Raw genomic sequence first — 14,375 nt, forward strand, 5'->3', positions numbered from 1 at the left:
CGACTCCTACTGATCTCTGTCACTTCCCGTCACACCAGAATCCGGGCATACGATCTTAAGTGCTGCTGTGAAGTCAGGACACGGAGTTTGGAGCCTGACCGCTTCTCTTTCAAGACAAGCCTCTTAGTCACTAACCGTGGGACTCTGTGGGCAAAGTACTAACTTTTCTGAACCCACGGGCCTTAGCGGAAAATGGTTTTGTGAGCACTGCAGGTAATAAGGCAGGCTCGTCAGGGGTCAGGAAGCACACCAGCTTCTGCCAGGACAGGAGTTAATATAAAAGCTGACAACGAGGTGTAAAATTGTTGACTAGTTGACTAAAGGGGCAAAAAGAGACGCTGAGGTCTCACGCAGGTAGCAAATGCAGGGAGAGGCTACTACCTCTGGAGCGGAGGGGAAAAGGGAAGAATTGGAACTCTTAAAATTTAGACGCTGGGAGGAAGGACCTCGCTCAAGTTGCTGAAGTTCAGACTTCTGAGGAGGGGGTGCGGCTAGGCTGGCGCTGGCGCCTCTTGCGGGAGAGTGTGATGAGGCTGGTTCCACAAATATTGGAAAAACCACAAACTAGAGTCAGCAGGAGGAGCGGCCGCTGATGAGATGAAGAAGCGAATGGGAATCAAACAGGAAGCGAGAAGGACACAGGAAGGAGCAGGAAGGGAACCCAAGGAAATGCGCCTCACCTTCCTCCTCCAGCCCCTGCAGAGTCGCAGAGTCCCCATGGCGCTTCCTCTGGAAGAGAGTGGCTGTCCAAGCCGAAGTGGGGTTGCAGACTCCCAGATACCGGATGGTAGGGCAATGGAGTTGGAGGGAGATGCTACCAATTTCATTATCTTTGTGATTAGTTTCTACACACTGAATGGCTTCCTGCTTTTTTTTTTTTTGCATGCCTGGGATGTGTTAGATGCCAGACCTTATGAATGTCGTATTTTGGGGGTGCTAAATCTTATTGTATTCCTTTAAAGAGAGTTGGATTATTTTTCCGGCACGTAATTATGTGACCATGGATCAGTCTGAGTCTTTTGCGGCTCGCCGTTAGGGTTGCTGTAGTGAGCTAGAGAAGCCTCTATTCTGGGACTAATTTAGCCGCACTGCTAAGCCGTGGCCTGACGGGGCCTCTACTCCGTGCCTGTGTATTTTGAGGTCACTCTACGTTGACTGGTGGGACCAGAAATGATTTCCCGTTCTGGGGGACCCCCAGGAAGTACTCAGGGGTGCATCCCCAGTATTGGGACATTTCTCTGCTTTGGCTTCAGGGAGTATTTTTGGCGTAAATCGGTATTCGGTCCAAGATTCGAAACCGTCCGCAAGCCTGTCATGGTGGCAGCCTTCTTTCTGCTGCTCAGTCTTGTGAACCTTGGTCTCCCCGGCGGCCCCCGGTAAAGGCAAAGCCCTCGTCGTGTTGTCCACACCTGCATGGCACATTCGCTCCTGCCCTCTGGCATACCTCGTTTGACATAAAATGGGATTCTTGGCCCAAGGTGATGTTATGTGATATCCTGAATCAGTGGACCAAATGTTTTAAGTCTCCCCAATGTCGTGGCGCTGGAATTAGATAGATTAAAAGCCTGTGGGCAGGAAACTCACACCAGGATGTGTGCCAGTTCCAGCGAAGGTGAATTCCCTCCTCTGCCAGGGTGTAAGGGGGCTCACAGTGCTAAGATGTGGCCAGAGGGTTGGCTGACCTTTCAGAGGGGTAGCATCATATCGGGGCTCGCATCTCTGGCCCCCCTTCCTTGTAATGGAGGAGCAAGTCATGTGCGCCAGGTCGATACCACGCGCCACGACGTATGTGTGGCCACGTCGAGCTCCTCCATCGGAGATCCCACATCTGGCACAGCGGTTGCAGGAGGGGCTGTGATTTGCTTTGTACCATTCTGCTGACGTCCTCGGGGTCTGACAGGCTTTTGCAGAGACCGGACTGGTGAACTAAATGAAGACAATGCGGGGACCACCATCTCGGCATCCTTTACTTCTTCAAGGTGGGGCATAAGTCTGCTATTCCCTTAAAATGTCACATTGTTTTTTATTGTCATTCAGGCTGAGGTGGGGACCGTTTCAATGCTTCTCCTTGGCCCTCCCCAGCATGACAGCTCTCATGCCACAGGCCATGGATCCAAAGTGGAGAGTCTGCAAGCTGCCAAATGTGCCTATTTCCAGTGGACCCACCTGTGCCAGGACCCATTCATACTTAGCTCTCACAGGCCCCCCCTTACAGGGAGGTGGGGGCTTCGAGTCCATGATTCTCAATCGAACCGCATATTTCATTATCTTCTAAATTTTGGGGTGTTCTTTTTGTTGTACAGTTACTCAAGTAAATGGTCACGGGTCCTTTTGAAGAATAACTGGGAAAATTAATACTACACACAGTGGCCCACGATGTTCGTAGGTCCTTTTTCCTGGGGACCTGTTTCTCTTTTTAAGTCGATTATCTCTGAGTCTGAAACAGGCTCAGATGGAAAACTGGGCAAGGAATCTTGGCTTTTCATGACGATGGCTGCTCTCGGGCTCTTGATGATCTGTCTTTGATTTTATGTACCGATTTTCATAGATCCTTGTATAGAAGTGTTTGTACAGATTAGGGTTTCTCAACCTTGGCGCTTTTGACATTTTGTGCCAGATGATTCTTTGTCATGGGAGACCTTCCAGAATATTGTAGAAAATTTAGCAGCATCCCTGGTCTCTCCACACTACATGTCAGTAACACTCTGCCCCCACCCCAGGTTGAGACAATAAAAAAATATCTCTTCCCACTTGTGACACCAAAAATGTGTCCAGACGTTGCCAGTGTTCCCTAGCTGGGGAGTGATCTGCCTGCTCCTCCTTCAGAACCACCAGCATAGTCTGAGCGATGCCCTGTTGACTGCCCACCTCCGGCCTCCATGGGCGCCGTGTCCTATTAACATCTATTGACGTAACGCTCGGCAAGTCAAGCCCACTGCCCACCCTCAGGCCTTCCCATTCATTGTAATGATGTGTCCACCTTGCTTTGGCTGGTCGAGTGTTGCCACTTGGCCTCTGTGATTTTTGGACCCTACCATCCCGTCGTCGCGAAGCCTGTATTGGCTTCCCCAACCGCCAGTCTTCGCCTGACGGGGAGAGATCCCACACGCTGCTCGGCGATGCTGGAGCCCCACTCACCGGCACTTTCCTCGTTGCTTTGGTGGAGGACATGCCCTCATCGCATTTTTCCAGGCTTCCTTGGCATATTCCGCCCCTGGTATGATTGTCAGGTCTTACGTGGAAGGTGACTCAGGGGTGCAAGTTAAAATGCAAGTTAAAAATGGGGCGGGGGGGTGTCCTGTCATCACACCCACGAGGGAGCGAAGGGTCAGGGTGGGGGAGAGTGTGATGAGGGGCAGGGGGAAATGTGTGGCTGTTATTAAGGTAGAACAAATGCCTCAGTTGATCCCACAGGAAGCTTTGGAGATGGGATGGATGACCCTGTTTCAAACTGAGATAAGGGGGCCAGGCTTTATTGGATATGGACTTGAATGAATGAGATGTATATGTGTCACCTGATGGCATAGTGACTTTGGGCGAGGCAGCTCCCTTCTGCTGAGGGCAGTCTCCCTGGGGGGCCTGAGTTGAAAGCTGAGTTCATCACCAACACTCATCATCTGGGGAATGGATGCTTAAGTCCAGAGAGGGAGGGGATGGGGGCCGCTGTAGTGTCCCGTACGTGGCCCAGATGTCTGAGTCTGCTTCCGCTGCTATAGCAAAAGACCAAAGACCGTGGCTTAAACAACAGGCATTTATTCCTCACTGTCTGGAGGCTGGAAGTCCAAGGTCAAGGCGTCAGCAGGGCTGGTTTCTTCTGCGGCCTCTCTCTTCGAAGGGCTTGTAGGTGGGCGTCTTCTCTCTGTGTCCTCAGGTGCTTGTCCCTCTGTTCACACATCCTGACACCTCCTCCTGTAAGAACACCAGTCCTATTGGCTTAGGGCCCTTATAACCTCATTCAAGGCACCATCTCCAAATACAGTCACATTGGGGGTTCAGTTGCCGATGTTTGAATTTTAGGGGGAAACAATTCAGCCCAATGTACCAGACAAGTGGGCTGGCTGAGCAGAATCACTGATAGGAAATTTGAAGAACGGTTGCTGGAGAGTAAATGGGAGGAGTTCGCCTGTGTAGGAAGTAGGCACGGGGAAAATAATTCAGGACTGAACGAAGCACAGTTGCGAAAGCCATCACTGCTGAGGTCAGAGCCTTGTCAGCAGGCCCCCCGCGTGGCCTTCAGCTGTGGGCCCAGAGTGGAGGCATCAGAAACGGGGCCCTTGGAATACAAACACCCACTGACCTTTTCATCAAAGAGAGAGCTGCAGAGGGTGACAAACTGACTCTGCGAGCCACCCAGGCAGTTTTTATCCCGAGGACAGGCTTGGACACTTAATTGGGCTAAACACGGACTGCAGGTTATAGGATGACCTTTTCATCCATAAACGAGGAGTAATTTAAACCTTAAGAAGTGGCTTCGGGTAAGACTGCGGCACTCGAGACTGGAATGAGAGGCAAGGCAGGGGGGCACAGAACCTCCGCAGGCAGGTCTGGCCCGTGCACATCTGTCACCCCCTTTCTCTCTTCCTGGCTGGTGCCTTTGAAAGGAGAGTGACCTCGACGAGTGTCCACGTGGGATGGAAGTTTGCATATGTAAACACAAGTTATTTTAGGTAAGAGAGAGATATAAAGGGGAAAAGCGAGAGAGAGAGAGAAAGAGAGAGAGAGAGAGAGAGAGAGAGAGATTCAAGTGTGCATGGGTAACTTCAGTAACTTCAAGAATAATAAGATGCACACAGCTGTCATCCTGAGCGTCCAGTTAAGGGTGACCGCTCGGCATGGAGAAGATGGGGAACCCGTGTCGGTTGGGGCCGAAGAAACGGGGGCAGCATGGCGGCTGTGCACAATTATCTGTCAAAACTTTGGAAGGCCACAGCCTAATATTTTAATCTATTTTTCTTTTAAAAAGGCAACAAAATACAGTCATATGGGTTTAAAACAGATCCGTCTGCCAGCAAATTTTTTTTTTTGTAATGTTTTAAAAAGTTGGCTTAAAATCTGATGGCACAGAGATTTTGAAATATCCTCTTTTCTCGTTTTTATAAGGGAAAATTTTTACACGTTGGCTTTGGAACGTGAATAATTTTACAGAAAAAAAAGAGTTTTCTTTATGACAGCAGCATTCACACTCAGTGGCTGATAGAATGCTTACTCGCTGCAGAGTGGTTCGGGGCGCTGACCTGGAGCTGGGCGTTGTGCCAGCCTGGGCATCGGCTTACAGTCAGGGAGGTGAGAGACAAGGTTCGTGTAGACAAGCACACACACGAACGAATCATTACGATAAGTAAATTTTTCCAGGAGAGGGCCGTAGAATTATGTCACGTTTCTGTCTCTGTAGCTGTAACTGGGGTGGCCGTCTGCCTCTGGACCACGTGACGCTTGGGGTTGGCAGAGGGCTAGAATCTGCAGGAAAGATTAAAATTCAAGGCAGCAGGAAACACGGTGGAGGATAAGAGACAGGAGCCCATTGGGTCCCCCCATTTGGGTGGGGGTGCAGAGACTGAGGGGTGAGGCCGCATAGACACCCGGGGACTGTAGTTGGCTTCTGGTTAGGGAGCCGCAAAGGCAGAAGAAAGGAAGGCCAGGGAGACTTCATTCTAGGAGGGTGAGCACGCCCTCACTCCGTCCTGGAGCCTCCCGTGCTCGGGGCTTAGATCATTGCACGTGGCAGCACCTGTAAAGGTAGAGAAGCAAAGGTAGGAAACGAAGCAGGAGGTGGAATTTTTTTTTTAAACTCCCTGAAGTTGTACGCACATGATGCATTTGTTAGAAGTCTGATGAAAAGCCTCAGGCCATCAATATGCAGTGTCCGCATAAGTAACCCCAAAAGAGGATTTTGAAAGATGGCCTGCTCCAACTCTGCACCTAAGGCAGAATCACGCTTCCGAGAAGATGAGAATAATCTATCCAGGTTATGTTGTTTTTTCTCATAAATTATGGAACCGCAGGTGGGCGTTTTAATTCAGGAAGGCTGAAGCATTCCCCGAGATCTAATATATGAAGCTGTAGATCCAATACTCTTGAAGTTCTTTCAAAATTTATATCCCAGCTCTGTATCTTTAGCGTATATATTTTTGCTTAGGTTGGCACATGTGAGGTTTTACTATTTCTGTATTACCAGTGGAGGAAATGAGACACTGAGCATTGGAGACACTCTGCCAAGGTCACACGAAAAACTGCTCACGTCAAGGATTAAGGCGCCAGCTCTGGTTCGCGACTCCATCTACCATGTAATATGGTGTTTGGCTGATATGAAGAAGGTCGTATGTTAGCGACACAGGTAAGAGTCGACAAATGGCCGCACGGATCCTAAAGGGAGTTTGGTTGGGAGGGGGCTGGGCAGAGAGCAGGAGGGAGCCTGGAAAGTTTGGAAGACGTGATGTGTGTGTGTGTGTATGTGAGTGTGTATGTGTGTGTGTGTGTGAGTGAGTGTGTGTGTGTGCGCGCGCGTGCGCACGTCCTTCCTGTCACCACTTCAAGCAATGATTCTTAAACTTGACTGCTTATCAGAACCACATGAAAGTCTTAAAAACCATTCATCCTTGTCCCTCGGGATTCTGAGACGAGGTCCAGTGAACCCGCGATTCTTGGTCTGAGGGCTGGTCATGCTGGGGCACTGCTGTCCCAAGGGAACAGATGGGGCTGGGAGTCGGGACAGGACGGAAGTTGCTTTCAGCGGTGGGGGCGGGGGGTGCACCTGGGACCACACGGAGCGCCCCGCACACACCTCGCGTATAGCCGTGGGCCCCGATTCCCACGGCGGCTTGGCTGCCCTCCGAGGCCGGCACAGCTCCCCGCTCATGAACGGGCGGTGACTGTTTCAGTCACGTGTCCTGGAGAAGCTCATAGGGTTCCATCGCCCTAATCGCCCTCTGTTCCTCCCTGAAAGTCTCCGGCAAGCCCTTGCCACATCACCTGCCTCGGTCCGCTCGAGCTGCGGTAACAAAGTCCCACAGGCTGGGGGCGCAGATGACAGGACCGTGTTTTCTCAGTGCTGCAGGAGCTGGGGGCTGGACGTCGTTGGCGAGGGTGGATTTCTCCTGGGGTTTCTCCCCGAGGCCCGTGGATGCCGTCTTCACGTCTTCACGGCTCTGCCTTCTGCAACGGGTCCTGTCCTCTTCTTTCAAGGGCCCCAGACCTCTTGGATTAGGGTCCAGCCGTAGGACCTCCTTTGACCTTAGTTACCTCTTTTAGGACCCTGTCTCCAAATGCAGTACCGTTCCAAGGTCCCGGGGGGTTAGCACCTCGACACAGGTGTGCATCCGAGAGACTGCGGGTTCAGCCCCAGGCCAACCACAATGAAGTGGATATCACGATAAAGCAGGTCACTTGAATTCTGGGGTTTCCCAGTCCACACGGAAGTGACGTGTGCATGATACTGTCGTCTATTGAGTGTGCAGTGGCATGATATCTAAAAAATCAATGTACATATCTTAATTAAAAATACTTCCTTGCTGAGAGATGCTAACCGTCAGAAACCTTCCATGATCCTTTTTGCTGGTGGAGGGTCTTGCCTCCGCGTTGATCAAAACATAGTATCTGTGACGTACAACAAAGCAAAATGCAATAAGACGAGGTTTGCCCGTATGTGGATTTTGGGGGGACACAGTCCAGCCCATAGCGTCATCCGTCCTCTCTTCCACAGCCTTTCCAAGCCCCTGATGTGTCCCCAACAGTGCACTCTCTGCAGCAAAGCCACAGCTGAGCCTGGGCACCAACGACCCTGCCCCTCCCCCCACCGCCCCCATCCCAGAAACTCCAGCAACTGTCACTGCTCCCCAAACCCCAAGCTGCTGCGAATCTATGCGTGCGTCTGTGTTAGGAGAAAATCCACATCTGCAGCTGAGCTGGACCGACAGAGACAGCCGGTCCTCTGCGTCCCCTCCACTCGTCCCTTCTGCCTGAACGCAGCCTGCAAACCGCTCGCGGACCTCGTCAGGGGCGCGCGTGGGAGGCTTCATCCTCCACCTCCGAGCCCTGGGTCCTCGAAGTCCCTGGCCGGACAGGTGCCCCCTGGGGAGGGTGTGGCTCTGCCCCTCAGGCAGGAAGCCAGCCCTGCTCTGTGCTCTTGGATGTGTGGAGACCGCACTACGTCTGTCCCTGCTCCTGATTCCGGCCACCGGGAGCCCTGAAGGCAGCCTGCCTGGGCTCCGCCAGCGCCAGCGTGCAGTGCAGGGCAGGGAGGGCTGGGGGCGGTGAGAGGGTGAGGAGGGTGGTGGCAGGGGTGCTGGCGGGTGGGTCCTTTGTTTGCAAATGATTCGTGTGGTCAGGACATTTAAATATATATATATATGTGTATATATCAAGATCTATAGTTAATTTCTGTTGCTCTGTGAAATGTGAGTTATTACAATGAACTTACCCGTCTTCCCACTGAAAGGGGGCTTTCGAGAGACAGATTCCTACGCAAAGTGTCTGTAAGTTAGAAAGACCAGCTCCTGCAGCCCATGGAGTCCGGCGCGTCCTGTGGCTCTGTGTTCGCTCATGTTCCCGTGGCACAGACGAGGGCTCCAGCCCTGGCCTCCTTGGGCAGCCTGTGTTCTCTGGTGCCCTCCGGGGACGTGTGGCCTTTCAGTCACTCATTGAGGTGGCTCTGAAGTGGGGGGCGGGGGATGGGACTGGGGCTGGAGACCAGAAGTCAAGGGGAAGAAGCCATCGTGAGTGATGCTGAGTGCCAGCGGGCAGAGGGTCAGCCCAGGGTGGGGCGCAGGGGGTGCGGTGGGGTGCTGTGAGGTGCAGTGGCGGTGGCCGTCCCTGCACAGGCAGCAGAGAGGTCGGGGAGGGGGCATGTGGGGAGAGGAAGGTGTCAGCCGACATGTGCTTCTTCCCACAGACATATTAACTCCTCTTGAGGACTGGCCAGATAATAGGACACCAGCCTTCCTTGAGTCTCCCTTCCTGCTGCACCCCCTCCTCCAAAACACCTTCCCCAAGCGCTCAGGCTTCTTGAAAAGTATTATTGCTCGGTGTCCCAGGAATAAAGCGGGGCCCCCAGCCATCGCCCACCCTGGGGGAGGGCTGGACTTTCACATCGAGTACTCACACTGGAGGCGGAGCCGCTGCTTCTCCAGCCTGGCCGGTCCCGAGGCGCGCATCCGGCTGGACCGTGTCGCAGCCTCGTCCTGCTGGCACCCTAGGTTCCCGCTCTCTCCTGTCACCGTGCTTTCATCTTTGGCGAAGCTCGTCCACCCTCTCCTGGGAGTCGGAGAGCTGCCGGCAGGGCCAGCACCAGCGTGGCACAGGTTGGCACCCAGGGAACACAATTTAAGGAGATGCCGACTCGGGGTCACGCAAACCATTGGCGTTTGCGTGAACCTTGTTTTGCGCCTGCCCTGTGGTCGGCACATCCTACTTCCTGCTCCCAAACCAGGGAAGTGGCTTCTGTGGATCCAACTGGTCGGTTTAAGCCGTAGGTGACTCAGATATTCACCGATTCCACTGAGGCATTTCCCTCTGAGGGTGGCTGCAAGTGGGGACCCTGGGACCTTACCCAGAGCAGTCACAGTGGGTTATTCTCCAGGTGTGAGTAAGGATAATAAGGAAAGAACGGGAGGGAACTCAAACTGCCATGATAGTTGGGGTGGGGGGAGAGGTGGGGTGGACGCTGGGAACAAGTAGCCTGCAGCAGGAAGGCGTGGAGCGGGAGGACAGCCCCATGGGGTATGGGGTGACGAGGGAGGGTCCCTGGGAGGTGGAAGTGGCCAGGTGCGGCCACCAGGGCGATGGCCGTGCAGAAGTCAGTGGAAGACACCCAGCCGGGGCCGTGCTTCGCCCTGACCCCACGTGCAGCTAGGGACTCGGTCTCTCCACGCTGGGGTGCTGGGTGAGGCCCTGTGGGCATCTGAGGGTCGCAACAGCTGCTCAGTTTCCCGACTGTTTATCCGCATGAACCGTGTGGCAGCCGTCACACAGAGTGTCCGTATCTGCGGCAGGTCCCTGCCATCAGAGGGGCTGCTCCTTATTATTTGGAGGTTTGCCAGGATATAACACTGTCATTATGTCCTGATGTGTCACGTTCCTTGATTCTGGGACTCGTTGAAGCTGACGAGTGGCAGAGCCACAAAGATAAGCAGCTACACGCATCTCAATTCTGTGCATCGGCCACGTTCCCCAGCCCGTGGCATCTCCCTTGCGAAAGCCAAGGTCCACTCAGATGCCGTGAGGACGCCTCAGGGTCTCAGTGGCCCAGGACTGGGCTAGAAGATAGAACCTCTGCCCAGAGAGGCTGGACAGGTTGAGGTGACCAGACCTTTTCGCATGTTGTAAGGTCAGAGCAGAGTCTTCCCAACGGTGGTGAGATCGTGTGGCAGCCGCAGATGAAGCTGGAGAGCTCCTCTCCTTTCGCGACACTACAAGACCGTGTCTCTGTCCTGCTGAGGTCCTGGAGTCCAAGCCGGCTGGAGGATTTAGGGTCGGGGAGAAGGAGTGAAAACGCCCACCTCTCATGGCTGCGATTTGTGCTGCAGATTCCCAGGAAACAAGGAGGGATGCGGGACGGAGCACACGAGGGCTTCCGGAGCGGTCCTTCCTTCGCAAAACAAAGCTGCTCTCGACCGATGGGGCAGATGGATTTCCATCCTGCGCCCCTCGGGTGCGTGAACGAGGGCGAACCTGTGCCGGTCTTTGCCCCTCTGATTTCGGCTTTTTCTTTTTTCCTTCTGTCGGTTCCTCCCGGCTCGGACAATCTGGAGCAGGGACCCAGCACGCCTTCCTTTGTTCCACTAGGTGGCCCTTTGTGCTTTTAGATCTCCGCCAGGCGTTCAGACAGGTGAATGAATCTCATTGGCTTGCGGGAGGCACGATGCCACCGGGAGCCCTTTTTAAGAGGAGAGCCAGGGCCGGCCGAGTGGCGACTCCCCTGAGCAGGGCTCTCTGTGCTGAGTGGCGGACCGGAGAGGCTGATTAGATCAGAGCATCATGAGCGAGGTGAGTGGCGCTTCTGCTCTGCCGGGAACTCGGGGGTGAGAAGGGCCCTCGCTGCACAGTCGGCTGGGGAAATGCGAAGGTGGTCTCTCTCTGGTGGCCCGGGTTGGGGGGGGGGGGCGCGGGGGGTGCACGTCAGCCTGTGGCTGTGAGCTTCGAGGACCCCCGCTGTTGCGGCTTTGTTTGCAGGGCAAGCCCAGAAACTTGTGCGGTCTGCAACTTTTTTTTTTTTTTTTGCCTTAGAAAGAGAAAGGGTTGCCCTGTGTGCTTCTGACTTAATCGCGACTCCGGAGGCTGCTTTGGGTGTTAGCAGTCAGGAGAGCGAGCGGTGTGGAGAGGGTGGCTTTGCCCGCCTGAGCAAACCACGTCTGCAGTTAATCAGGACACCGGCGAGGGGGACGCAAATCGTAGGAACCGTGACAGAAATGTGTGTGTCTGCGTGTGTGTGGCTCCAAGACCCGGGAGACGCTGGCAGAGGAGGAATGACAAGTTTGAACTGAAAGTCGCTCCCTCGAATGTGTTTATGCAGCATCTGTGTGTGTGCGTGGGCGGGGGGCAGCCGATGGCTCATTTTACGGTTAAAACCATCTTCTCTTCCTTTCCTCTGAGTGAGGCAGACTGGGGCGAGCAAGGCCACCTCCGATGTGACTCCATAACCGAGACAGCCCGCTTTCATGTCCTTTTGGTGGGCACTTAAATAATGACTTTTGAAGATCTTTTATCTTCTCTGTCTTTTTTTTTTCCTCTGACAAATGGGTGATCTTTTTTTTAGAAGTCTAGAGTAAAATGAACAACTTTGGAAATAAAATGCCTCTTTGGTGCTTCTCTCTCTCTGATGGGTGACTTTTGATATAAACATGACAGGAAGAAGGAGTGGGCAAAGGCTAATAAAATTTAGGAAAGGGGTTTGGGATGGAGCCGCGGTCCTGAGCAAGGGAGGGGGTGAGTGTGGGGAGGAGGGAGGAAGGCTGAAACCCTCCGATGGCAGACGCGACCAGCACGGCGGGTCCCACTGACCGGTGGCCTCGGGGCCGAGCTGGGCTTCTTACAGTCCGAGCTCCCCCCTATTTGAGCCTCCCGGCAACTCTGTGAGGCAGGTGCTGGTATCATTCCCACTTGACAGATGAGGACACAGAGGCACGGAGAAGTTCAAAGTCAACTGGTTCAAAGCCACCGCTGGTGAAGGACAGAGCCAGGACTTGGGCTGCAAGGCTGGGTGGCAGACCGCCAGGTGGATGTTGATACGCGAATGCATGCGGGGTTCCCCGAACAGGGGCTTCCAGAGAAGGAGAAAGATGGGGAGGTGAGCAGAAGGAGGGGGGCTCTGAAATAGAGAGGAGCAGCGAGGACCAGGCCTCTGTTTCCCTCGTGCTTGGGTGGGGGGCTTTCTGCTGCATTCAGCAGAGATTCCAGAAGCTTCTGTACTTGTGTCAGCTCACCTCGCTTTGCTTGCAACAAGAAGGGATGGCTGTATGCAGTGGATTTTTCATACACAACTTAATAGTTTCACATGGAAGAAGGACTTAGATGCCATAGAGCCCTGGGGCCCCTTTTCTTCCATCAGGTGGCTGCCAGGAGTTCCTCCGGAGTGGCGGTCCCCCTGCCAGCACCCCTCGCTGGCTCGGCCACCCCGCCTGCTGCTGGGCATCTTCCTGCCCAGCGTGGTCCTCGTGAGCTTTCCACGCTGCCCCAGCGCCGTGGTGCTCGCTTAACCGTGGGTCCTCCGGGGAGAGAGACCAAGTGTCCCAGACCTCGCCCCGCGATGAGGGTGACAACCTCGTTTCTGCCGGATGTGTAATTAGGACAGCTCTGCAGCCGCGGCCCCACCCCCAGCCTTTCATGACAAGTTGGCAGGGGATTGCAAGAGCTCCCTGCCTGAGTTCCTTTAATGATGATAAAATCAGAAAATATCTTTGCCCCGTTTCTTTGCCTCCCTTTGCTGCCCATCACCCCCTTCCCGTTCCTGCCCATCACGTGCAGCCCCCACTCCCTGGCCACCAGCTGGGTGACCAGCTCTTTGGCCGATCTCCAAGTTTCTGGGGGTGTGCTCCTTAGAGGACGGGAATTTGCCCTTGGACTAAAACTTAAATCTGCTTAACACATTTAATAAAGTTGAGCAGAAGCTCCTTTCTGGGGAGAGAACGGCATCTCCCCATCCTCGTCCCTAGGGTTTCCTTTCGTTGGATGAACTGTATGTGGCTCCTCGTTTTTATGACGCTCAGACAGGGATGGATTCCAGCTGATCCTTTTCTTACCTGTGTAACTGATTACTGCAGCGGCCGAGGCAAAGTATTTTGTGACTTTCCACTGATTTCAGGATTTGAGTCTGGTGGGCAAACAGTTTCTATTCCAGCTATCAGGCTTCGGTGCCCACTGCAAAATTCCCAAGCTCACAGCCACCCCCTTGGGCCAGTGCACGCCCAGGCTGGGCTGAGAGCCCCTCCAAGGACCACAAGCTCCCTGGGGTGGCCTCTGCTCTCCAGCCTTAAAAAGAAAAACAAGTAGCGGGGTACTGAGCCTGGAGCTGGCTTTAAAATGGTGACTTTACAACACAAGGTCTTCTTTATTCCCTGTGACAATGCTTTTGGGGGTGGGGGGATGATGACATGTGATTGAAAAGAACATTTCAAGTATAGCAAGAAAAGTAAAGTCCAAATTTAGGGCAATGCGAGAGAGCGGAGGTGGCTTGTGGGGGTGTCTGATTTACATTTCAGCATTAAAGTATGTCAGAGGTGCCTGGAGCAGTCTATGAGTTGGAAGATAATTTAGCAGAGATCAAAATGGAGGCTTAGGTATGTTAGCCAGATCAGAAATCGTGACCTTCAATGTTGGAGTTTACAAAATGCATTCCTTCCCTTCCCCGCTGGACCCCCCAGGCACAGGAAGGAAGAAAAGCTTCTCTTTGTTTACCGCCTAATACGGTTTGACTGAAAGGGTCCCACAAACAGTGACAATGAGCCCCATTTTCTTATTCAGGTGTCTGATTTAAGTTGCTTTTCAAAAGAAGTTATTCAGAAGAGCCAGGGGCAAAATTTTAATGCAGAAGGGTAAACATTTGGAGAATTTCAAGCCCTGTTTCTGAGGGCGTGGAGGAGTTCCCAGTTGCATAAAGCATCAGTCCACAGCTATTAATTAGATCCGAGACCCCTTCGGGAACGCATCCTCGAAATCCTTCGGATTCACTGCTCGGGCGGGACGCTGCGACTCGGCCCCGGGATTATGGGCTGTTTTTCCTTACAGACGTGGCCCTCGAGAAAAGGACAGCTTTTCTGTGGCTGTCAGAGGCCTGCTCGAACACACGGACGACATTTACGGTCAAATCTTCAGACCCTCACGTCTGTCCTCGGCATGGCTCAGACGCCGCTGCCTTGTACATTAAACGTCAACGGGGCGGGGCA

General features: G+C 53.5%; 1 protein-coding gene across 1 annotated transcript in view; it reads left to right on the plus strand.

Moving 5' to 3' along the window:
• Positions 1 to 10,831: 10,831 nt before the first annotated feature.
• Positions 10,832 to 14,375, plus strand: part of PCP4 (Purkinje cell protein 4) — a 53,016-nt gene continuing 49,472 nt past the window's right edge. The window contains exon 1 of the mRNA XM_039857693.1: positions 10,832 to 10,980. Within this exon, the coding sequence (XP_039713627.1) occupies positions 10,972 to 10,980 (9 nt within the window). The 5' untranslated portion in view covers positions 10,832 to 10,971. The remainder of the gene's footprint in view (positions 10,981 to 14,375) is intronic.

The sequence above is a fragment of the Pteropus medius genome, unplaced genomic scaffold (assembly GCF_902729225.1).
Source record: "Pteropus medius unplaced genomic scaffold, Ma_sr-lr_union100, whole genome shotgun sequence".
Classification (NCBI taxonomy): domain Eukaryota; kingdom Metazoa; phylum Chordata; class Mammalia; order Chiroptera; family Pteropodidae; genus Pteropus; species Pteropus medius.